The following is a 25,359-nucleotide window of genomic DNA, read 5'->3' as shown; positions in this document are numbered from 1 at the left end:
TCCTACTCACTCACTAATGCTCTCCTACAAAATCAAATACTAAATTGCAGCAGATCTACAGTATAAGCCTCATACCCATATTGTTTCTTTACAGTAAATGTCAAAACTAGCAGGCTGAAGGCAGGGCCAGGCAAGCAGTCATAATCAAGAAGGCAGATTGAGGGAGACAAGACAGGCAGGTGGCACACAGGTGAGCAGGTAATAACATGCTTTCATCTGATAGCAGTTTGGTCTTCTCTCTAGAGATAAGTTGCTTAGAATAGGGAACAAAGCCAGAATCCAATGATATACTCCAAAACTGCTTTTGGAGCCTGTTTGGCTAAAAAACGGAGTAAACAATATGAGAGAAATAATATAAGGCCATAAGAAAAATCAGTTTGGCTCCTTGCATTATCAGAAAACCAAAGAGCTGAGGCACCTCCTGCTGGCACTGCTGAAGCTAGCAGCTCCTTTTTGTGGTGAACTGTTGTGGTGATGCACACAGTAAGTCTTTGATCTGGCTGTCAGAATCCCTGGTTCAAGAGTCCCACTGCCTTATAAATTATTATTATTATTACATTTCTATCCCGCTCTTCCTCCAAGGAGCCCAGAGTGGTGTACTACATACTTGAGTTTCTCTTTCACAACAACCCTGTGAAGTAGGCTAGGCTGAGAGAGAAGTGACTGGCCCAGAGTCACCCAGCAAGTCTCATGGCTGAATGGGGATTTGAACACAGAAGGGAAAGGGTTTTGTTTTGGTTTTGCAGCAAAATTCTTGTCCAACGCAATATGTTTCCTTACAGCTGTGTTGGTTGCTTGACAACGATGCTCATTCTGATAACTTATGTAGATGTATGTATGTTTAATTCATATTTCTATAACATTAAGAATTCAGAATACTTAAGAAGAGGCAGGAGAGATTGAGATGAGAGTGGATGCTGCCAGATGCGTCCTCTGTCAATTCCATACCTGCAGAATTGGTTCAGTCCCAATTCAGATATTCCTGATCACTTGTGCATCTTTTTCTAGGCAGTGGATGTACAAATTTTGGGAAATGTGCTTCAGGGTAAATCAGTAGATGGTAAGAGAACATCTAGCTACCTTAAATGAATTTAAGTCTTCAGGTCCAGATGAACTACATTTAAGATATTTAAGTAACTTGCAGAAATGATCTCAAAAACACGGTTTAATCTTCTAGAGAACCGGTGAGATCCCCAAATATTTTGCATACCTTTTAGCAAGTATTTTGTCGTATATACTGCTAGTTTTTAAAAGATAGGCCTGATAATATCCAGAGCTGTCAGCTTAGGCAGCCATCTTGCTTGGCAGAAAGCCACCCCCCCCCGAGGTTCTTAACCTATTTGTATCTACGGACCCCATAACCCTTCAGTGTTATCTATAGACTCCCACTCCATTTTTATAATATATTTCCATAAGGCTCCAGAAAAAAATAGGAAGAATTTCCTGTCTGTAAGAGCTGTTGGACAGTGGAACAGTCTGCCTTTGTGTTAGAGATAGACTTTGCTTCTCTGGTGTTTTTGAAACAGAGCCTTGACAGGCATTTATTAGGGATGCTGTAAGAGTATTCTGCACTGAGCAGGGAAGCATTAGACCAGAACATTAGACCAGAAGACCATCAAAGTCCCTGTGCCATCAGACAGGAAACCATTGGGTGTATATGTGCGAAGTGGCTGGATTTGGGACCTGTTGAATTTCTGGCTAGACCTTTACTGTATTGGTGGCATTTGGGGGAAGCACTGTGCCTTGGAGAAATGCATCAGGCAGAATTTATCAGGTGAGAGGAAAGATGGAAGGAAGAGACATGAGAATGTTTGTTGTTTCTTCTTCTACTACTACTTGTTCACTCACCCTCTCTCTCTTCTCCCTTCAGTCACCAACTATGCGAGAAGCTAAGAGGCAACTGGATCATATGCATGTTTACACAAGTGTCACTTATTATTTTCAGTGGTATTACTCCCATGTAAGAATGCGTAGGCTTGTAGCTTTTCTCTCTTCTGAGGTAGCATTGGGCTGAGCAGCTAATCCGCTGCTCAGGAGGAGAGGAGAGCTGGTCTTGTGGCAGCAAGCATGACTTGTCTGCCCTGGTTGCATATGAATGGGAGACTAGAAGTGTATGTGCTGTAAGATACTCCCTTCAGAGGATGAGGCCACTCTGGGAAGAGCAGAAGGTTTCAAGTTTCCTCCCTGGCTTCTCCAAGATAGGGCTGAGAGAGCTTCCTGCCTGCAACCTTGGAGAAGCCGCTGCCAGTCTGTGTAGACAATACTGAGCTAAATGGACCTATGGTCTGACTCAGTATATGACAGCTTCCTATGTTCCTCTAAAACAGGATTGCATGTGGGTATTTATGGAAGACACCCTAATATAAAAAGAATCCTGCAGGTCCTAATTGGCTTTGGGGTACTTTCAGAGAGTAAGAGTTTGTGAAAGGAAAGACCAGAGCATTGCAGAATAGCACTCTGCCTGCGGAAACACTGGAAAAAGACAAAGTTTTTTTTTTTTAACTGGAGAGGTGCCGGACACAGAGAGGATGGGCCAGAGAAAGCAGTGTCCAGTAGCCTGATGAAAAGCATTGCAAATGTCCAGTACTTCAGCAGTGCAAGGGTAGGGATGTGAGAGAGAGAAGAGGGGGGAGCACTTGGATGAGGGGAGGGCAGCACCCCACCTGCCTTTACTGAGGAGCCTCTCCTGTTAAACATAATAAATAATAAATCGATCTAACCGCTTTGTAAACTTTGGTTGAATAGTGGTACAGGAGGACCTCGATATTCATGGCGGTTCCAATCCATGACTGTACCATAGATACAGAAACTGTGAATATCGAGGCATTAGGGCAATGGGGAATTTGGGGTTAGGCTCCTGGTTGCTGGGGAAACTTGAAAAGATGCCGATTTTCAGCCAAATTTGTAGGGGAGATGCAGGGAGGAGCTCCTTAACATGTTTTGCTGCTATCCCCATGTTGCATTGTGCCCCCAGAATGCCTGAAAATTGGCAAAAATCACAGGGTTTTTTAAATTGGAGCCATTTTGTGGCTCTGAGAAATAAAATGGTGGCCAGAAATGACCTCCGGGGTCATTTCCAGCCACCTCCGAACCATGGATACATGAGGTCCACATGTTGTTTTCTCCCATGTATGCCGGGGTCTGGTGTAGTTTACCTGGCCGTGAATACGCGAATCTGTGGATAATGTCATTTTCCTGTATATAAATATTTGCAGTTTTTTTAAAAAATAAAAATCTCACAATCAGGATAAGCCTCATCTTCCCGCTCCCCGGGTAAGTGACTCACCAGCTTCTGCTGCTGTTGAGGACTCTGTGTGTCTTGCTGAACACTCAGGAGTTAACCCAGAAGGGGTGACAGCGGGGCAAACTGATGGCATAGGCCTGAGTATATCCGGGGCATGTACAGCTGACACACAGGGGCAGCGAGACATGGACTACATGGTCATTGGGAAGATGGGAGTGGGGGTGGAGTTGGAGGATGGGAGACCTAATGGGATAGCTAATGGGGGAGGGGGAAGGAATTGGTGGGAAAGGCAGCAGATTTAAAAGGCAGTTGGGGGAGGCTGAGGAAGATGGTGGCGGCTTACCCGAAGATTCCCAGGAGTTAACTGGGATATTCCAAAGTGGAAAGAAAAGTGGAGAGGAGGTACAGGGTGCAAGAAACCCCCTCCTTCCCCCAAGCTGAAGCCTCCAGGAGGGTGGAGGATAGTTATAGACATCACACATCTCTATCACTTTGTTACTCATACAAAGCAGGGAAACTGGTGGAGTGCCGCAATTTATTATCATTCTTTTTTCCTTCTAAAGAGAACATGACCTCTGCTTATCATGTATAATTGCTTCTTCAACTCTGTTGGGTGTTAGGTTTTAAAAAATATATTGACCCTTTCCCCCCTCAGCTTTAGCATGGGGTGTGATTTTCTTAGTAATTATGCATGGAAGAAAATTTTAACACACCCACCCTCAGCCACATTCTATATTTCCAATCCAGATTGGGTTCCTGCATAGTTGTTATTATTTTTAAGAAAGAAAAGTGGAAAGCACAATCAAGTTTTTAGTGTGACATGGTGTTTGAGTCTAAGTTACATTTAATGTGAATGAAATGACAGTTAGGGAACACCATTAGAAGGTAGGTGACTCTGGGCCAGTTATGTATCTCTCAGCCTAACCTATATCACAGGGTTGTTGTGAGGATAAACATAAACTCTGGGCTTCTTGGAGGAAGAGCAGGCTATAAATGTAAATAAATAAATATATATATTCCACTGTAAGAAGTGTTAACATATGTTGAGGAATCTACAAAATGCTTTCGTTTTCTTGATTTCCTGTCTCAGTACAGAATGATGTAGTTTAGATTTATCATCTAAATGTATTATTATTATGATATTTAGAATACATAGTAGAAGAATGAAAGAATGGTTCTCTGTTTCAAAAGGGGGCTCACATATTTTTTTAAAGAAGATGAAGAAATAAGGGAGGTACCAGCAACAGCCACCAAGAGGGGCATTATCTATTATAGATTTGAAGGGTTTGTGGATGTGTTTGTGTGACAGAAAGTCATACTTCCTGATTACTTACAAATGCCAAATTTTGCATACACAATTCTGCCACTGAAATTAGCACTGAATATAATTATCAGTTTTTAACTTATTGTTCTAAGCAGATTTTTAACAAGAATCAGATCAATAATTCAAGAATCGCTTCATGCCAGTGGCGGCCCGTGAACGTACCTCCGGGGGGGTGGGGTGGGAGGCAGCTTTAAGAGTAAAGTAATTCAGGACTCACCTCTGCTGCGGCGGCACCTGAATGCTATTTGGAGTCGCAGCATGTCACCCAGCAGCCCCTACTGCGGGGAAGCGCCTCTGTCACTCACCTGGTCACTGGCGGGGGCTCAGCTCCGTGGAAGCCAGGTGAGTGGCAGAGGCGCTTCCCTGCGGTAGGGGCTGCTGGGCGGCACGTTGCGTCTCCGAATAGCATTCAGGTGCCGTCGCGACGGAGGTGAGTCCCAAATTACTTTACTCTTAAAGCTGCCTCCCGCCACCCCCCCAGAGGCACATTCACGGGCTGCCACTGCTTCATGCCCAAGAGAAGTAGATCTTTCTCAGATTCAAATGTACTATATATGGTAATTATTGAATAAAATGCATAATGTTTGAGATTGACATCCTACAAATTTCAAATTGTTTTTTTACTTCTCTTTCGCAAGCACATTAATAGAAAATTCTCTTAAATGTATAAATTTTTATCCATTATTTTTATCCATTTTGAAGTTTGATTGTGCATTTGTTTGTGTAAATTATCGTCACCCTTCCAATTACCTACAGATAACAAATTCTGCATAAACAATCCTTCCACTAAAATGACTGAATGCACTACGTTTTAGGGATGTGCATAAACTAGTTCATGCACTCCTGGGAGGCGGGGGAGGTGTCATTTAAGGGGCAGAGAGGGTGCCATTACCTGCCCCGCCACTCCCCCCCCCCGCCGATGCTCTCCCCAAAAGCATTGGTGCGGGGCTGCAGTGTACCTCCTTGCAGCCCTGGTGACTGTCACCACACAAATGGCGGTCATTTGCGTGGTGACGTTCACTGGGGCTGCAAGGAGGTAAGCTGCATCTCTGCACCAACGCTTTTGGGGAAAGTGCCCGTTGGAGGAAAGCAGTGGGGCAGTTAAGGGCACCCTCCCTGCCCCTTAAAGGACCTCCCCCCAATTCCAAACCAGCTTGAATGCTGGACTTTCAAACCAGTTCAGCACTCCAGAAAAGAAGCGCTGAAGCAGTTCGTGCACATCCCTACTACTTTTTACACATGAATATGCTGGGGGGAAGCTGTAAATAAGCTTTTTAAAATGCAAAATGACTTTTGCTGGTCAACTACAAGTCCTACAAGTCCAACTACTAATAATGAGATTTATTAGGACAGTTGCTTAATGAATTAATAATTTGTTTATAAATAAAAAAATAATTTGTTTTAGTATGTAAGTTCCTCGTGGTCAGGCATCTGCTTTTTTTCCGTACTCTTTTTAAGCATCCTCATCATTTATATTATTAGTGTAAAGTACATCATGATAAAATAAATGGTTTTGCTTTCAAAGATGGTTCATATGTTATGCAGAAGGGTGAGCCATTTGAACATATGCCTTCTCTGCTTCTGTTTTAATGTCTGACCTGGGGATCCATGGATCACCTCAGCAGGGATCACTTCATCCATGCTGAGGATCACCTCAGCAGTGAATTCCAGAAAACCCCTGCAGTTCCTGATCTTGCAGTAGGCAAGATCTAGGAGTTCTCCGTTGGATGTTACAGAATAAATGAAGAAAACAGAACCATGAATCATTTGCAGTTCTATGTAACATATAAACTACAGGTCGGGAATCCTTTATCCGGACTCCCGAAAACTGGAAAGCTCTGAAACACCATGCCGAGAGAGAAAAATAATGCTTGTAGCTTCAACCTCCTCCAGTTTGCAGGAGTGATCGCTTGGGGCCTCTAAACTTGATGTTATTGATTCCTCAGCTCATTAGCTCGCCTTTTAGTTCTTCCCCTCAGGCTTTGCTATGTGCCTTTTGTTTACTGCCTCTCAAGCTTTGCTCCCATCAGGAGGGAAGGAAAGGAAAGGGGGGGAGGAGGGGGGAAGATGAAAGAAACCTTTTTTTTTTTTAAAAGGTATATATACACAAGAGTTTAGGAGATAACAGGGGCACACAGGAAACAGATGAGTAAAGATCTAGCAGAATAAATACGGACAAACAGGAATAGATTCCTGTTTCCTAGGCTTCCTAGGCTTCAGCAACCGAGAAGAGCCCTCCTTTGGGGCGGAGCCAAGCCGATTTTGTGAATGGGATCGCACTGCCACTCACATGCTTCTCAAGTCGGTCTGAGAGAGGAGAAGGAGGGGTATTGTATAGTATATTAAGTAAAACCTTTTAAAAAACCAGTAACCTTTCATGTCCAAGATATCTCATGGAAATATTCCGAAATCCGGAAAACCTCTGGTCCAAAGCAGTCCGGATAAAGGATTGTCAACCTGTATTGCAGTATTTCTCCTAGTTCATTTTAAAAATGCTTTTGAACTAATGTGAGGTTCTTTATTTATGAAGACATAATCCAACCACTTCTTTATCTTCCTTCTCACAGACAATTATTCTGAAGAGGAATATGAAAGTTTCTCTTCAGAACAAGAAGCAAGTGATGATGCTGTTCAAGGACAGGTACTACACAAATCCTTTCTGAAACGCTGAACAGATAAGTGTTTCGTTAGAATAACACTATACTAGGATTGTCGACTGTAAAATTTGATTTTTAATGTGGTTGTCATAAGTACAAGGGAGTGGATTGATAAGTATGCCCATGTATTGTGGCTTCTCAGTGATCAGTGAAATGTAATCCTTCTCTGTTGTGGTTTGAAATTTAGTCCTCCTTTGTGACCTTTAAAAAGAGTTACTGGCATGGTGGTCTTGGCATCTACGCAACAAATAACAAGGTGTGTACCTGATCTAAACGAAGACTATATGCATGAAAGGTCAAAGGTACAGCATACAAAACATATAATATATCTATTAATTAATATTAATGTAGTAATCTAGAAGCTTCAATCAGAAAAAGATATGCTCAATGATTATCCACAATCCAATATTATTACCATTCACAATATATATTCACTGATTTTAATAGAGTCACTTCATGATTTGAACATCTAGCCATACACTATCAGTAGTGGCTGTTGGACACTATACCTGGGGAGGTGGGAGGGGGAGGACGGTCACCAAGGCAGGATCCCACTCCCAACCCCTTTTCTTCATGCCAGCAGGCCTGGGTATTTACCCAAGCCTGCCAGCATGGAGAAAAACCAAAAGGGGAGAAAGCAGAAAAGCAGGGGCTTAGCCGCCTCTCAAAGTCAAACTACGTGGGTGTCCACTTGAGCCAACTGGCCACGAGACTTGACCTTTCCATCTTGAACAGCTCATTTGAAAGTGACCACCCGGCAGAATTCACCTTTCTTGCCGGCACCAGAATGAGTCTGATCAACTACTTCATTATATCAGGGAGCCTGCTATTGCTAGTGGAGGGATTGGAGGTTATTCCTAAATTTGATAGTGACCATCTTCCTATCACGCTACTCCTAGAACCATTTATCCATCAGTCTCACACTGAGAACCATTACAGATCCACTATATCTGCAGCGGAGGGAGTACATTGCTGCGCCAATTGGTCACCACAGCTAGATCAAGAGCTGCGTGAGCTACTTGCCTCTGATCATTTGCAGTCAATCCACTCATCACTGCTAAATAATGATCTAATCTCTATTCCTTTGGAATCATACAAAGCACTTGCTCGGGAACTACAGCAGCTTCTCTCCCGTAGGACCTGTGCTCCACGTGCTCTGCACCAACCGCCCTCCAAGCAGTGGTTTGACAAGGATTGCGTTAACGCCAAAAAAGCCCTCACCAACACCTATCAAGTCTACAAAAATACCTCTGGTTCGAGGGCAGCTCAGGATCTACTTCAGCAGAAAAAGCAATATAAACTCCTGCTGGTCCGCAAGAAAAAAGAGGCCATGAAAGAGGCCTGGACGAGTCTAATCCAGGCCGCTAGATCCAAGGACTCGGCCATGTTTTGGCGTCTCGCAAAATCTTCTCCCAGCTATGGTCCAAGCCACTTGGACTGCCACATTCATCCAGGAACCTGGGAGAAACACTTTTATGATTTATATAAAGATCCCACCGCTGCTGGCAGAGACCCTCCTAGTGCCATGGAGGACACTCCGGCATGGGCTCCGGTATCCATCTCGGAGATCCACAGCCTTGTTGCCCAGCTGAAACCGAGAAAGGCTCCAAGTGAGGACCTTATTCCCCCGGAGGCTATCAAAAACAATCTGGACTGGTGGGCCCCAATCTTGGCATCGCTCTTTACCTTCATCAACGTTAGTGGCCAAATCCCCAAGGACTGGGGGATAGCAATTATTGTCCCCATCTTTAAAAAGGGGAAGAAGGATGACCCGGCCAACTATAGACCTATCAGTCTACTCAATACCATCAGTAAACCTTATACAAGACACCTACATGGGAAACTCAGGGACTGGCTGGAGCAGGAAAAGCTTCTTGCTGAGGAACAAGCAGGATTTAGAGAGGGGCGCTCCACTATTAATCAATGTATAGTCCTACAGCACCTCATCAGAAAATATTCCTCCTGTCGGACGACCTCCCTTTATGCTGCCTTCATCGACCTTAAGGCAGTTTTTGACTCCATCTCACGTGTAAACTATGGGAGAAGCTGGAGGCCTCCATTATTGATCGGCGCCTGCTTCATCTCATCTTAACACCTCACTCAAGGTGAGGTGTACCCCACAAGTTCATCTTATGAGTGCAGTCCTAACGCAGAAAGGCGTCAAACAAGGTTGCATTCTGGCCCCACTCCTATTTAATTTTTACATTAACTCAATGGTGGACCAGCTCAGCAACATTGACTTCCATCCTCCTAAGCTTGCTGGGAGACACCTAGCCACTCTACTATACGCAGATGATGCAGTTATCCTCTCAAGAACTCCCATTGGCCTTAGAAGAGCGTTGAGGGCTCTGACACTGCACTGCGAGGAAGACGGTCTGGAAATCAATTACAACAAAACTAAAATAATGGCCTTTGCTAGGAGGCCCAAGATCCATTCCTGAAGGATCGAGGGACATAAAATTGAACAAGTGACTCATTTTAAATACCTGGGCGTAGTCTTTCATTCAAGTGGCTCCAGAAAAGCCCACGGAGATCATGTGGCTTTAAATGCTCAGAGAAGCTCCTCTGCTATTCTTCAATTTATGCGCACAAGAGGAGGCCACTATGTCCCTGAAGCTCTTGAACTGTTCCAAGCCAAGTCACTAGCCCAGCTACTCTATGGCGCTCAATTGGGTGCTTTCCCCAATATCGTGACTTTGGAACGGGTACAATGCAAGTTCCTCAGGGCAGCACTGCATGTACCAAGATGCGTTTCCAATCCTACATTGCGCCTGGAGACAGGCCTTATCAAGATTGAGGCTAAGGTATGGGTGGCCACTCTCTCCTATTGGCTTAAACTATCCCTCAGTCCAGTTGGTCTTGCCCCTCTAACCCTTCATGATGATTACCATTCTATATGGGCTCAGGCAATTGAGATGAAATTAGCTACCCTGGGCCTCGACCCTCTGTCCCTCATCAACATGGGATACGATCAGGCAAAAGCTATCATCAAACAGCGCATCACAGACACTGAGCGTCAAGTGGATCTCAGCAGTGTCCCAAAGTTTTATATAAGTGAGGAGCTTAGATATATAGCCTCTTCGGCAGCATACCTATCCTAACTGGAGGCCCCAAACCACAGAAGGGCGTTCACTCTGGCCCGCTGCCATGGTCTCCCCTCAGCAGTATTAGAAGGTCAACACAGAAAGATTCTGTATGCAGAGCGATTATGCCCCTTCAGCTCAGAGCAAATTGAAACCACTGAGCATGTCCTTTTATACTGCATGTTCTACAGAGACTTTCATGCCGCCCTTATTTCTCCACTGTTGAACAAGCTTCTGGGACATATGAATCACTTCTATACTCAATTGCTGCTATCTGACTCTCACCCCACCACCACCAGAGGAGAGGAGAGCTGGTCTTGTGGTAGCAAGCATGACTTGTCCCCTTAGCTAAGCAGGGTCTGCCCTGGTTGCATATGAATGGGAGACTTGATGTGTGAGCACTGCAAGATATTCCCCTCAGGGGATGAAGCTGCTCTGGGAAGAGCAGAAGGTTTCAAGTTCCCTCCCTGGCTTCTCAAAGATAGGGCTGAGAGAGATTCCTGCCTGCAACCTTGGAGAAGCCACTGCCAGTCTGTGAAGACATTACTGAGCTAGATAGACCAATGATCTGACTCAGTATATGGCATTTTCCTATGTTCCTATGTACCACAAAGATCGTTGACAAGTTCTGTGCGGCTGCGATTGGCATCCGGCGAAAGATGATAGCTGATGGGCTCCTCTAATTTGAGTCCTGATAACACTTGCCTCCTTATTCCTCGTACCTTATTAATTGTGCCATGGCAATGCATAATATTTTATTAGATTAATGCAGTGTAACTTCACCATTCAGCGTATTTTAGTGTATTTTATCATTCAGTGTAATTCCGTATAACTTTACCATTTTCAGTAATAGTCCAACTTATGGTAACCATTATAGTTTTAACCATTTTAAATTTTAATTCTAGCTTTTTATCATATATGAAATCATTTCCAGCTATATTACTACTACTACTTAAATTCCCCTTCTAGCTTTTCTGTGCATTTTATCATGGAAAAGTATTTTTAGTGGTTATCATTTTTTAGTAGCTTGTTTCCTTTTAATAGCTTGTCTCTCTTTAAATTGTAATTATTTTAAATTTTAGCCTTTTTATAATAGCTATCATCATATTTGCAATCACCTCTGTTAGGATATAACTTTTCTCCAGTATTACCTTCATTTAATGTGTAATTTTATGCTGGTCTCTGACCATAATAAAGCTTGATTTATTGATTGGTCTTCTAGTGGAAAATAGAGTATCATTATCATCTGTTAATCTCACACCTCTCATGTAATCAAATAAAACTACCTTTTCATTATATGGTAACATATAGCCCATAATTCAGAAACTTTGGTAGAGACTTTGTTAGTGGGCAGTGTACAAATTTTACAAATTAAATAAATACATAAATTTCCTTTGTTATTCTAAAATTTCAACCAAGATTCCTTTATCACAATCTTAATTGGAGTTAAGAGCCTTGAGGAGGAAGGCTCACTTTCCAATGAAGCTGCCTCTCCCCTCAGCTGCAAAACATGAATGCTGGCTGAGGCCGATATGCTTCCTAGGAAGTGGCTGGAAATGAAGGTGATGGTGTGCCTTCATTCAATCCCCCAGTCCAGCTAGGCTTCTCCTACTTGCCTTCAGACCCCACTCTACTAGGTCCTGAGGGAGTCGAGAATACTACAGGAGTTACAAAGAACTTCCAGCAACTCAACTCGATGCTGCAAATTGGAGACAAAACATACATACTTGTGATGACTTTGAGGAGGAGTTAGGCAACTTACATCTCCAAAAGAACAAGAGGATCGGACCCTAATGCGGATGATTCTCACATGGGTGAGAGCTCTTACCCCCTAATAGCAGGGACTGGCTCTGGAGGATTGTGGGAGAGGAACTAAGAAAAGGAGTCCCAGAAAATGTTAGTCGGGAACCATTTTCACCCTAGTGAAAAAAATATTCTGCCACAGTCTTTACCTCAGCCTTCTCATGCAAACCCAAACTTCAACAGGGGCAGGAGCTACATGGTGCATGGTCCTACATGGTCCTTTGAAAGCCCAGAACAGGAATCTTCCACCCTATCACTTTTTTCAGATGGGATTACTGCAAATTCCCCCTCCCGCCTCTCTCCTCTTCTTAATCCCAAGCTTACTCAACTGGGCAAAGACTGTGAACCAGCTCTTCCTCCTCCAAGTTTGCCCAGGGAGTCCCCGGGGAGTGACCATGAGTCTGAAGACTCCATTGAGACAGAGAAGAGGGTGAACTATCAGATGAGAAATTGTTTCCCTCTTCCTCCTCTTCCTCTTCAGCCTCCCAGCACCTGTTCAATCAGGAGGATTTCACTTTGCTGCTTGATAAGGTGTGTAGAGTTCTGAATTTAGAGACTCAACCTGCCACTCCTACATCTTCTCAGATGGAAGGAGCGTAAGAGTTTTCCTATCCCAGCACAGGCCAGATCTGACTGTCTCCTGCCCTCAGGGTTTTAGGATATTACAAGTGAATTTCAGCCCGTTGAATAACGGGCGCTAGTAACGGCGCTCCTGGCCCCCTGCTGCCATTTCCCCTCCCTCCGCTGACCGGCCGCCCGCCCTCCCAGCTGCTTTGTGATCCAGCCCCCCCCCCCCCCACGTTTAAGGGCCAAATCGGCCCAGGCACTTGCCCCCGCGGCTTCCGCCGCCGCCCGATCACCCGCCCTCCCAGCTGCCGAGACCTCCACAGCCCTGGTCCACGTCCTTCGCTTGATCGCATTTTCAATTTACAGAAGGAGAGAGGAGCTCGCATGCAGAGCTCCTCTCTCTTTAAAGTCTCTTCCCGAACTGGTGGTTTGGGCGCAAAGAACACCTATTGCGTCCTTTGCGTCCATAGCGCCAGTTAGGGAAGAGGCTTTAAAGAGAGAGGAGCTTTGCATGCGAGCTCTTCTCTCCTTCTGTAAATAGATAATGCGATCAAGCGAAGGATGTGGTCCGGGGCTATGGGTAAGGAGGTCTTGGCAGCTGGGAGGGTGGGCGGTTGGCGGCGGAAGCCGCGGGGGCAAGTGCCTGGGCTGATTTGGCCCTTAATCGAGGGGGGGGTTGGATCAAAAAGCAGCTGGGCGGGTGGGCGGGCGGGGCCGCGGGGGCAGATACATGGGCCGATTTGGCCCTTAATCTTAGCCAACATGGCCGCCTGTGTCTGGGCGGCCGTATCTTTTTCGGCAGTTCTGAGCATGCGCTCCGCGCATGCTCAGAACCGCCAAAAAAGACACAGGCAGCACGGCCCCACAATGTCATGGACTCTCTCAAAGTCCCTTTGGTCAATACCCCTGTGGCTGGATTGGTCATTGGAGTGGTTCTCCCAAGGGATGTCAATGATACCCTAAGAAACCATGTGGACAAGCAATGTGATACCATGGTTTGTAAAGGCTATGAAGCCAGTGCTATGACCATGCATTCCTTGATGGCAATTTCCACTTTTGCCAGGATGTCCATACGTTGGGCTCAGGAACTCGAGACCTGCTCCCCCAAGGCCATCCTTGTCAGTGGATTAACAAATTGTATAAGGCCGCTGCTTTCATGGCAGAAGCCAGTGATACCCTACAGTTTCCGTTCAGGGCAATGGCTATGGATGTGGCAGTGCATCACCAGATCTGGCTTAAGAACTGGAAAATTGATCATAGATCCAGATCCAACCTGGCTACCACTCCTTTCAAAGGAGGGAATTCTTCAGAGACTTTGTCAGGACAACATTGGTTGAAATGAAAGATAAAAAGAAGACCATGCCAATGTCATCAGGGAGGAAAGGAAGGGATCTAAAGTTGCTAATCCTTCCTTTCATTCATCTATCAAGGATTGTCAGCAAGAGACAAGAAGGCCCAGCTGGTCCAAGCGCAACTGGTCCCAGTTCCGACGCCAAGGGGTTCAAGCATCAGCACTTCAACCAATGACTATCAAGCTTGCTATTGGTAGTGTGTGGGTGGTTGTATTCCAGATTTCACCCAGGCTTGGTTCCAAACATCCTCAGACAAGTAGGTGATGTGCACAATCCTGGAAGGCTACAGGCTGAACCTCTTTCTTGAGTCCTTTGGTAGGTTTATCCCCTCCCCAAAGTTTTGCAGAATAGAGAAACACAGTCTCATTTTCCAGGCCATATATATTAATCTACTGCCGATTCAGGCAATAGAAGTAGTTCCAGAGATGGAGAGATGCTTAGGCATCAATTCCATTTTTTTCATCATCCCCCCAAAAGAAAGTGACTCACCTTGGATTGGTGAGTCATTCTGTACCTTGAAATTCTGGACCATCTGGACCATTCTGGACCATCTCAGTCATTTCATCAAGAAGCAGAGGTTCAAAATGGAGACCCTCCAGATAACCCTAGAAGCCCTTTACACAAGCAACTTCTTTATCTCCATCAACCTGACAGAGGCCTATCTGTGTATTCCAATCCACTCTTCAAGTAGGAAATTCCTGAGGTTCGCCTCTGCAGGTTGACACTTCCAGTACCAAGCCATCCCCTTCTGTCTGACATCTGTACTGCAGGTATTCATCAAAGTCATCAAAGATGTGGCGCATCTTTGGACCAAAAGAATACATATGTATCCATACTTATATTACCTCTTGATTCATTCTCCCTCACTGCCTCAGAGCAGATCAGACCTCCAAGCAACAATCAAGAAACATGGTTTAGTTATCACCATGGGAAAGAGCTCCCTGGAGCCATTGCAGCAGATTCATCATCTAGGAATAATATGAGATTTGACTCAAGTCAGGGTTTTTCTGCCAGAATCCAGATGAGACAAGATTGTGCAAGCCTGCAGGTCAGTGATACTTCAGAAGAAGTCAGACCTCCTCCATCTGTCCCAGCTCCTGGGAATGATGGTTGCTTGCATCAGGCTGATCCCTTAGGCAGGATTCTATACTTAATCCTTGCAGAGCTGTCCTTAGAGAGCCTTGGCGGGATGTGGGACCTGGGGAAAATCAGCCAGTGGAGGGCCCCCCTTCCAGTTAATACTAATGGGGAGTAAAAAGCAGGGCCAGAAGAGAGCTGGCACATGATCAACTTGTTGGAACTCTGGGTTATCAGAGCTATCCAGGAGTTCCAGCCACTAGTTCAGCACTGCCATGTTCTCATCTGAATGGACAATGCAATTGTGAAGGCCTGTGTAAATTGCCAAAGAAGCACATGCTCCAAGTGTCTCATGGAGGAAGCCTCAGCCCTGCTAGTCTGGGTGAAGCAACATCTAGCATTGTTATCTGCAGAATACATTCAGGAGATAGTCAGCACCCAAGTTGATTGCTTGAGTTGCAAGCCTGTCGACCAGTGAGAATGGTACTTCAGTCAGATGGTGTTCCAGTGGATAGTCTACAGGTTCATTCTACCAAAGCTAAACCTTTTTTGCATCACCCATCAATACAAAACTTCTGTCTTGGAGTGGGTAGGAGGAGATAACTCATATCTGGATGTGGTCCATTCCACTGTCTGAGTGGAATATTGGGAATGCAACCAATATTGCATTCCCACTGGGATATTGGGATTTTTTCTCCCATTCACAACCATAAGTTGGCTGATTATTTTCAAGATCTAATAACAATTGGTACAATTCCTGTCAGGTCTTTAAAACGTGATGTTAATAGCAGCTTTTCTACACACATATTCCTGCCTCTAACCATATGTTTTTGTAACAACTTCAGTGTCCCTGATTTGAAAATACTTAAACCAATGTTGCCACTCTCCATACATCTTTTCTACAAACTCTGAGTAGGCAAATACTTTCCCATCCTTGTATATTTAGTCCAAAACCTTAGATAACTAATTTTAATCCAAGGGGTGGCATTCCTTAGTTATTCAGGAGAAGAAAATGCATCATTATAAAACACAGAAAGAACAGTCCTGGATAATGTTAAATCTTATGTTTTGGCCTAATTGACAATATTGTTGAGATTAACAGGTTACAACTTTTACCATAATTTTTATTATTAAATCGCAACAAACTAAAACTAGTATTTTAGTCTCCCCTTGTCATAATTTTGTCTGTCATAATTTTTTTGTAAACCAATCAGAAATAGCATGCTCACATTTTATATTTTACAAAAGCATAAACTTGGTTGTCATTGGGAATGGAAAAAATAAGTCAAGTTTCTAGATGCTAAGGATACTTTGATCTTCCAAAAGACATGGGAAAGATGAGCACTAGGCTGGGGGGAAATGAAGTGTTCCTACATAGAAGCCCTAACTTGGGAAATGTTTCATTTCTTACTTTAACACGACTGTTGACTTTCCTATCCTGATTAAAAAAACAGCCTCCTATGTATGATGGCTAAGATGCTAAAACAGGTAATTTTAAATTTCACTACCACACTAGGACAGCCCTTCAGAGAAGCCTCAGAGCTAAGTAGCAGAGGCATTTTTCTGCTACTTAGCTCTAAGGCTTCTTTGAAAGGCTGCCCCCTAGAAAATGGGGAAGGGGAAAGAAAGCCAACCGCAGGGTAAGCAAATTCCTAGGGCAGCTTATCAAAATAGCTTCCTTGCTAAGCAGCAGAGATGTTTTTCCCTTCATTTGGCAGGAGGTTGCCTTTTTGAGCCTCTGACTAGTCAAATGAGAAACTGAGTTATTTCTGACTTTGGGGAAATAACTTGGTTCATTTCCATGACAATCCTGGGAAAGCTTGCTCGTCTCTGCTTTTCCTCCTGAGAGTTGATTACTTTTGCAAAGCAAAAGAACGGAGAAGAACAGGAAAATATTTTTTATTGCTGTACTAGTTAGCAATTTTTGTGTGCCCCAAGTTCTTTCATACCCCATGAAACGTGGAGCTTGACCCTGTTATGGGATGTTGCTTTTCTTACTGTCTGCTAGTGTTAATTTATTATCTTATATTAGCTTTCAAAGGCAGGAAAAATATGGGTTTTCTACTGCTGCAATAGAAGCCTCTTTGGTCACTCTGCCTGTTGTCTAGGATTTAAATATTACTGGGCATCCAGTCAGAAAGAACTGGAAGTAAACATCAAGGTTGGTCAGTTGGCCGTATTCTGCAGATGACTTTTTAGCCTACTTTCCAATAGGGATGGGCCCGGACCGGTCCGGAGGCCATTGAAAAAGCCTCTGGACCGGTCCGGACCTGGGCGGTCCGGTTCGGGTGTGTGGGGGTAGCTTTAAGAGCGGCGGGAGGGTTTACTTACCCCTCCCGCCGCTTTCCCGCTCTGGCGCCATAATGCTAAGAGTAATTGGGGTGGCAGGATACCTCCCTGCCGCCTCTTCCCCGATGTTGCTGGAAAAAACTCCCAGCAGTCCTTTGCGCGCATGCGCATCACAGAGACGTGCTGGGAGTTTTTTCCAGCAACATCGGGGAAGGAGCGGCGGGGAGGTATCCTGCCGCCCCAATTACTCTTAGCATTACGGCGCCAGAGCGGGAAAGCGGCGGGAGGGGTAAGTAAACCCTCCCGCTGCTCTTAAAGCTACCACCCACCCCATTGCCGGACCGCAGTTGGCGGTTCCGTGCACACCCCTACTTTCCAGTAGACTTATGAGATCACCCAGCATTCTCTGTGTGTGTCCGTGTGTGTGTCTGTGTGGCCCCCCACCATCAACTTCACAACATTTGGATGAATATGAACCAAATTGGGTACATTTGTAGGGACACATAGGGACACTACCTCAACCATGCAGTTTATGATGATGTCATCCACCTCGATCCAAGATGACGGATGCATAAACCTTTGAGGTGTAAGTGGGCTAACTTGTGAACAGCCTAACCGATTTGAACCAAATATGCTACAGCTATAGGGACACATAGGGATGCCCTAATGGCATGGTATGTGATAATGTCATCCACTCCCATTCAAAATGGCAGCCACATGAACATCTGAGGCTCAAGTGGGCTAATTTGTGGACTGCCTAACCCTTTTGAACCAAATTGGGTACAGTTGCAATGAGTGACACACAGGGTCACCTCAATGACATAGTTTGTGATGATGTCATCCATACTGATTCAAGATGGCGGATGTGTACACTTTGGAGGCACATGTGGGCTAACTTGTGAACCACTTAACTGATTTGAACCAAAATTGCTGCAGCTGTAGGGACACCTTGTGAAGGAATGAGGCACAAACCTCTTCTCCATTGTATATATGTATAGAATGTTGGCTGGTCTCTGTGTTGGGTCAAAAGTTCAATCTTGTTTTTCTATAGTTTCACATTTGGTTTGGCATTTTGACAGTTGGTTTTTGGAGGGAAAGGATATTTCAAAAAAGAGAGGGATTTATTCATTTATTTATTGGTTCTGATTGGCTGGGCTGATGAACTGATGGGCAGAGAAACTGCATATATAGGCAGAGTCCTAGGAGGAAAGTCAACATGAGTCTGCTGGAGAGAGGACTAAGGAGTCCAAGAGACAGAGTCCTAGAAGGGAAGTCAACAGAGTCCTCAGAGAGAGGCCTCAGAGTCAGAGGCCTGGAAGATAGAGAAGTCAAGAGTCTGCTTGAGAAAGGACTAAGTAGTCCAAGAGAGAGTCTTGGAAGCCAGAGAAATCAATTCTGCTAGTCAGAGTCCTGGGAATGAGTCCTGAGGGAGATACCTGGCATCAGAGTTTGGTAGTCTGCAGAGAGTGAGCAGCCAACAAGAAGAGGAGCATTCGAGCTGAAATCACTGAAGAAAAGGAAGAGCCAGGCTCTTTGAGCCCGGGACCTGTGCCATACTCGGGACAAAGAATCTGCCCAGCAAGCAAGTAAGAAAGTAAAAGAGGACTCTGAGTAGGGACCTGTATAGAGGCAGGTAATGATTATGTTCTCCAGCTTTTTGTTTTCCCTGGCCTGCTCTGTAACTAACTGTTTTGAGTTTGTATTTTTTCTGTAAAAGAAATGTTTTAATTGAACCAATTTTTCTAAAGTAAATTTTCTTGTTAAAAAATTAGAAGCTTGTTGATTGTCTCCTCCCCATGCCTATAAGCCTTTCCACACTACTGAGGTTTTTGTTTTGTTTTGTTTTTTGAAATTTTTGATTAATGTGATGGGCTGTTGTAGTGCACCCAGCCATACTAAAGGTTCACTTGGTGGCAGCGGTAAAAGGGTTAGGAGGAATAGAGGGCTGTTCCTCCATATGTTGTGGCAGCGTTGGGATCTGTCACCTGTGGTAGCACGATGGGATAGCTGTTCCTCCACACGTGGTGGCAGTCAATGGTGTAGTTTGTGATGATGTCATCCACCCCAATTCAAGATGACGGACACGTAAACATTTGAGGCGCAAGTGGGCTAACTTGTGAACGGCTTGACTGATTTGAACTAAATTTGCTACAGCTGTAGGGACATATAGGAACACTCCAACGGCATAGATTGTGATGATGTCATCCTAACCAGTTCAAGATGGCGGACATTTGAGGCACAAGTGGGCTAACTTGTGAACCGCTTAACTGATTTGAACTAAACTTGCGACAGCTGTAGGGACATATAGGAACACCCCAACGGCATAGATTGTGATGATGTCATCCTATCCAGTTCAAGATGGCAGACACGTAAACCTTTGAGGTGCAAGTACACTAATTTGTGGACTGTCTACCGATTTGAACCAAATTTGGTACAGTTATAGTGAATGACACACAGGGACACCTTAATGGTGTAGTTTGTAATGATGCCATCCATCCCAATCCAAAATGGTGGAAGCGTGAACATTTGAGTTGCAAGAGATCTAACTTGTAGACCTGGATTTGAACTAAATTTAGTCCAGTTGTAGAAACAGTGAAAGGAAAGTAGGTTGATTAGTTATTACCAGAACAACTTGTTATAAAGTTGTGTTTATCTGGGAAGGAAAAACATAAAATATTTTGGGGGACAAAAAAGAAATGCATTGAGTACAAAATTATAGTAACATGTTATGGAGGAACACGTAAACAAGTGTTTCTGCCCTAGGCTTAGAGGATTTACACTGAGTTGTGTGTTACCAAGGCAAATATTCTTGTGTCACTTGCCCACCTGAATGCCTTTGTGCCTACCTCCCCACACCCAGTACCAGCAAGGAGCCAGAACTCATGGAGCCGGTGGCGGGGGGGGGACCTTGTCAGTGAAGGCTAATTGTCACCTTTCCTCATCCTGGCCTGATGTGTGCTGGCTCTTTGCTGGTGCCAGGGAGGGAGGCATGAAGCAAGTGAGCAGCTGGTGGCAGCAGGCAATTGAAGAAGGGAGGAGGGTAAGCAGGTGAGGGGCCTTTGACTGCCCCTCCTCTTGGCTAATGTTCCTGTTGTGGCTAACGTTCTTTGAACACATCCATCAGATTATAGATACACCCCTGCCAGTGGGCATAAGTATATCAGTTCCTTCTGGAGTGGGTTATACATTTTTAAAGTATCTGTAAGGCATTGCTATGTGCCAGACCTTTCTGCTTTTCTTGGACTAAGTGACTCCTTGAGTATTAACCCTTTCTTGATACAACAACAACTGTTAATTTTTGTTTCTGTTCAGGATTTGGATGATGATGAATATGACTTGGGGAAGCCAAAGAATCAACATAGATCGATAGTAAGAACAACATCCATAACCAGGGTTGGTGGAAATTAATGTTACTAATATTAATGAGGATTTGGATGATGTATACAATTTGAATGTGTTTGAGTTAAATATAGTGGCCAACATCCAGACTAATTAAGAGCTTGTTCAGGGACACTGCATTTCTGCTTTGCGGGGTGTGTGTGTGCCTTTTGTTGATCTTCCCTTCCTTCTGAAGCTGATTGTGACTTATGAAAGTATGTCCCTGAGGATCATGCAGCCTTCAGAGACATTTTTGGAATGAATACAGTTAACAACGTTCATTGAAATTATAATTGGAAATAGTGGATATAATTTATTTTCTTGATAATAATATAATATGTAGTCATTATTTATTGCCAACTGATAAGTAATTTTATCTGAACACATTAGTTGGCAATAAATATTAGCTACAGATTGGTTCTTAACAAAACATGTATCATAAATGGGAGAATTCTTATATATTCTCCCTAGAGAATAATATTCTTCTACGTGGTCTCTGTCTTTTACACAAATGGGCTATGCACCTGTGCAGAGACCTCGTTGGAACCTAACAAGCTCAATTCTCCTGCTTTGGGCAGGAACCCCACCTCCAGCCGTTATATGTGGCTGTGCCACTCCTCATCCCCTCAGTCTTTCATCATCTGTGCTTCAGTAAGCATTGTGCTTACTGACAAGCTTGACAACAAGTAGGACCTATCTATCCCCTAGTTTTTTCTCCTTTCTTTCTTTCTTTCTTTCTTTCTTTCTTTCTTTCTTTCTTTCTTTCTTTCTTTCGCATAGTAGTGATTTTTTCTTGGTGTTTTGTTTTTTGCGGGTTTCCCCCTTCTTCGGAGCTTCGATCCCAGCCATGTTAGTTGTGGATCTAAGATCTCTTCCCCCGATACTCATACCAAGTGTCTCCTGTGCCTGGGGGAATCCCACATTGTTGAGACCTGTCTTCATTGTCAGAAGTTTACGAAGCAGGCTCGCAAAAATAGGGCTTCGCGCCTGAGCGCAGACCTGTGGGATCTGGTTCTCCGTTCTTCAGAAGCCTTATTGTTGAAGTGATCCATTAAAATGGCTTCATCAGTGCAGTTGGAGCATGCAGTATCTGCTCCTGTGGAGGCCGAAAACCTAGCACCACCTAGTGTTAAGCCTTTGACGGCTTCGAATGAGTACTTGGAAGACCTCCCTAAGCATTCTGTGCCCGTGGTACCGAAATCTTCCCCAATTCCCTCAGTGTCGATACCAAAGAGGAAGAAGAGGTCAAAGTTGCCTTGTGATTTGCTGGCGGGTTGACATCTCCCTCCTATACCTCCTATACCAAAGAATAAGAAGGCTGCATCAGTTCCTGAATTGGAGGCCCCAGCAACCTCAGGATTCGGATAATCCTACACTGAAGTCATCCGTTCCGGTTCAGCCTAGCTCACCTTTGGCTAAGAATTCGTTGGACTTGGCACCTGATCAGGCTCGCTCAGGGAGAGAACTCTCAGTGGTGTCGGATGAGCCTGAGTACGCTTCCTCGGAAGAAGAGGCCTATTCTTCCTATTTGGAAGAAGAGTCCCGGTTTTTATACCCCTGCTAACTTGGCAAAGAGGCACCTTTTAATGTGGTGATTCGCCCTATCCACCCCCAGTACAGTACCTCTTTAGGTACTTTTTAGATGTTTCTTTTTAGATTGTGAGCCCTTTGGGGATAAGGATCCAGTTTGTTTATTTTATTTATTTGTTATTTCTCTGTGTGAACCACCCTGAGCCATTTTTGGAAGGGCAGTATAGAAATCAAATAAATAAATAAATAAAAATAAATAAATTTCCCGACCAAGCCCACAGAAGATGCATCGTGGCTGCCTAGGCGTTGTTCGCCCCCTTGGAGGCACAAGGAGTACATCCCTCTCAGGGACCAAAGTACCTGTTGGGACTCCAAAGAGCGCTCCTCTGATTACATACATGATCGGGCCTGGGACCATCATGAGGTCGCATATTCGGATCTGTACCGTGTGTCGGAGTGCTGCTCTCCCTTGGGTGAGGGTCTCAGCTCTCCACTTAAGGGTGGGCAACTATCAGACCTATAACGCCCACTATAACCACTTTCTGTGAGAAAAAGTGGGCCCATTTTTGGACCTCCAGCCACAAGACAAGTGGGATACAGCTAAGGGGTTCCTCTGCAGGGCTATTCAGTTAGCCAAACAAGAGCTCTACTCGGCTAGGTACTCAGTGGAGTCTGCATCCAAAGCAATGGCCACATCTGTGGCACTCAGATGACATGCTTGGTTGCATTCATCTGGACTGAACTACCAGGCTCGTGCTAGGGTCGAGTATCTGCCTTTTGAAGGCTCTAGTCCCTTTGCAGAGCAGATGGACGACACACTACAAAAGGTTCAGAATCTGAGGAACACGGCCCGATCCATGTCATATTCACCCGCGACTATCAAACCACAGAAAACGTCCAGGTTATTATTAACCTCTTATTAACCACAGAAGACCGCTTCTCAACAGCAGCCTCCATCAGAATGTTCCTTTCGCGGGAACAAGTTCCAGTCGAGATACAAGTCGGGTCTCCAGCCTCGTAAGCCTGCATTTCAGAAACAGTGCCCAAGCACTTTTCAAAAGAAACAATGATTTGGGGCAGTTCCGGACTCCCCTGGCTCCATTTTCGGTGAGCTGGGACAGAATGACTATGGACCAGTGGGTCCTCACGATCATATGTTTGGGCTATGCCCTCGGGTTCTGCGGGACTCCACTTGTGTCTGGGATTGTAACTATTCCTTGCACTCTGGAGTTGGACCAGGAGGCTGTCGCCCCTCTGTCAAAGTATTATAATTAATTAATTAATTTGATTTCTATACTACCCTTCCAAAAATGGCTCAGGGTGGTTTACACAGAGAAATAGCAAACAAATAAGATAACCGGTCTCCCCAGACTTGAAGGACGCATGTTACCACGTCTCGATACATCCTCAGCATCGACGCTTCCTGCACTTCTAGATCGGGGTGGGGGGGAATCCCCTATCGATTCAAAGCCTCGCTGTTTGGTCTCACGACAACATCAAGGGTTATTACAAAATGTCTGGCCCTGGTGGTGGCTTTCCTGCAGGAGCGAGGGTTGCTGGTACTGCCAGATTTGGACGATTGGCTCATCCTGGCGAGCACCAGATGGGCTGTCCTGGACGCCTTCGAGATGGTCATGGATACTTTGCCGTTTCTGGGTTTCTAAATCAGTTTCAAGAAATCTCAGTTGGAACCAACCTGCAGGATACAGTTCATAGGGCTGATATTCTGTATGAACTTGGAAAAGGTTTTCCTTCCAGACGCCCACATACATACCCTCAGGAGGCTGGCCGTCGCTTTCTTGGCCGGAGGCCCACAGTCTATGTCCTCGGTACAGCGCCTATTGGGGCATATGGTGGCCACCACTTATGTGCTGCCTCAAGTGCGCCTTCGAATGCGCATTATTCAAAGGTGGTTCTTGTACGTATTCAATCCCCTTTGGGACGTGGGCATTTGGAGCGCACACCTCCTCACTGGGTGTGCACAACTGCGGCATGGTGATCCAAGTTTCAACATCTAGACATCAGTGCCCCCTTCCAGGCTCCCCAGTCCCAGTGGGTGATTACGACTGATGCGTCGGAGCTCAGTTGGGGAGTGCACCTGGAAGAGTTTTGCCAGAGCGGACATTGGTCCCCCAGGGAGAGGGACTATTTGGAGTTATTGGCCATATTCAAGGGTTCTTGCCCGCAGTTGTGGGTTGCTCAGTGATGATCCAAATGGACAATATGTTGGCAATGGCCAACGTAAATCGACAGGGTATCACATTTTTGTGGAGCCTTCTGGACCTCTGGACCTTTGGCATTGGCGAATGGCATATGTGGTTGACTTCTGGATAAGACGCTGATGGGAGGACAGTGTTTTTTTGAGCTTATTCTTTTAATCTTTTAGCTTTGTTTATTTTGCTTTTTATCAACTTGGCTAGCTGCCCTTGAGGAAAGTTTGATGCACAGCAGCTGCTGTTTGGCTTGTTTTAATCTGTTTTTATTCTATTTGAGTTAATATCTACTTGGCTAACCACGTGAGAGAAAGAACTGGGTATTGAGCCTTAACAATGACTACGTGACTGTTTTCTATTATAAAGAGATTTCCTGACTGGTCGCTGAGGTGTTATGACTAAGAGCAAATCTTCTAGACTTAAATTACGAGAGCAAGGACTGAATTCTGGATCTCCAAAGCATGCCTTTGTTCAGACTAAACTGGATACCTTCTTATCAAAACAACAGAATGCTCATACAATTGATAGTAATGATGAAGTCACTTTATGCCAAGAGTTTAAGTTCTTGGGGAATGAGACTCTCCCTTCTGAATTAGATGTGGTTGGAAGGCAGAAAGGGGATGGAGTTATAGAGAACTTTGCTTCTCCCTTGTTTTTATCTTTATCCACTCCCACTCCCTTTCTGCATACAGACTCTCCTCAAGTAGAGAATCTGTCTGATCCGACTAAAGAGTCCTTTTTCTCCTTGGCTAGCGCGGCTACTGATCCATGCCTTAAACTCTCAGTTCTTACATCAGATACGCTTATTGGTTTATTTCAGCGTATGTCATCAATTGTTGCTG

At 44.7% G+C, this 25,359-nt stretch overlaps 1 protein-coding gene across 11 annotated transcripts in view; it reads left to right on the top strand.

The window, feature by feature from the left end:
- PACS2 (phosphofurin acidic cluster sorting protein 2) overlaps window positions 1-25,359 on the top strand; it is a 256,899-nt gene that overhangs the window by 76,312 nt on the left and 155,228 nt on the right. For 10 of the 11 annotated variants that reach the window (XR_008306723.1, XM_053248447.1, XM_053248450.1 and 7 more), the window contains exons 6-7: window positions 7,136-7,209; window positions 20,709-20,789. Coding sequence is in view for 10 of the 11 variants with exons in the window: in XM_053248447.1 (XP_053104422.1) it covers window positions 7,136-7,209; window positions 20,709-20,789 (155 nt within the window). In the remaining variant the exon portion in view is untranslated. The remainder of the gene's footprint in view (window positions 1-7,135; window positions 7,210-20,708; window positions 20,790-25,359) is intronic. The other variant, XM_053248442.1, reaches the window with a different exon arrangement.

Source organism: Hemicordylus capensis, chromosome 4 (genome assembly GCF_027244095.1).
Source record: "Hemicordylus capensis ecotype Gifberg chromosome 4, rHemCap1.1.pri, whole genome shotgun sequence".
NCBI lineage: Eukaryota > Metazoa > Chordata > Lepidosauria > Squamata > Cordylidae > Hemicordylus > Hemicordylus capensis.
Note: the sequence above shows the minus strand (reverse complement) of the source record. Positions and strands in the feature narration are given on the sequence as shown.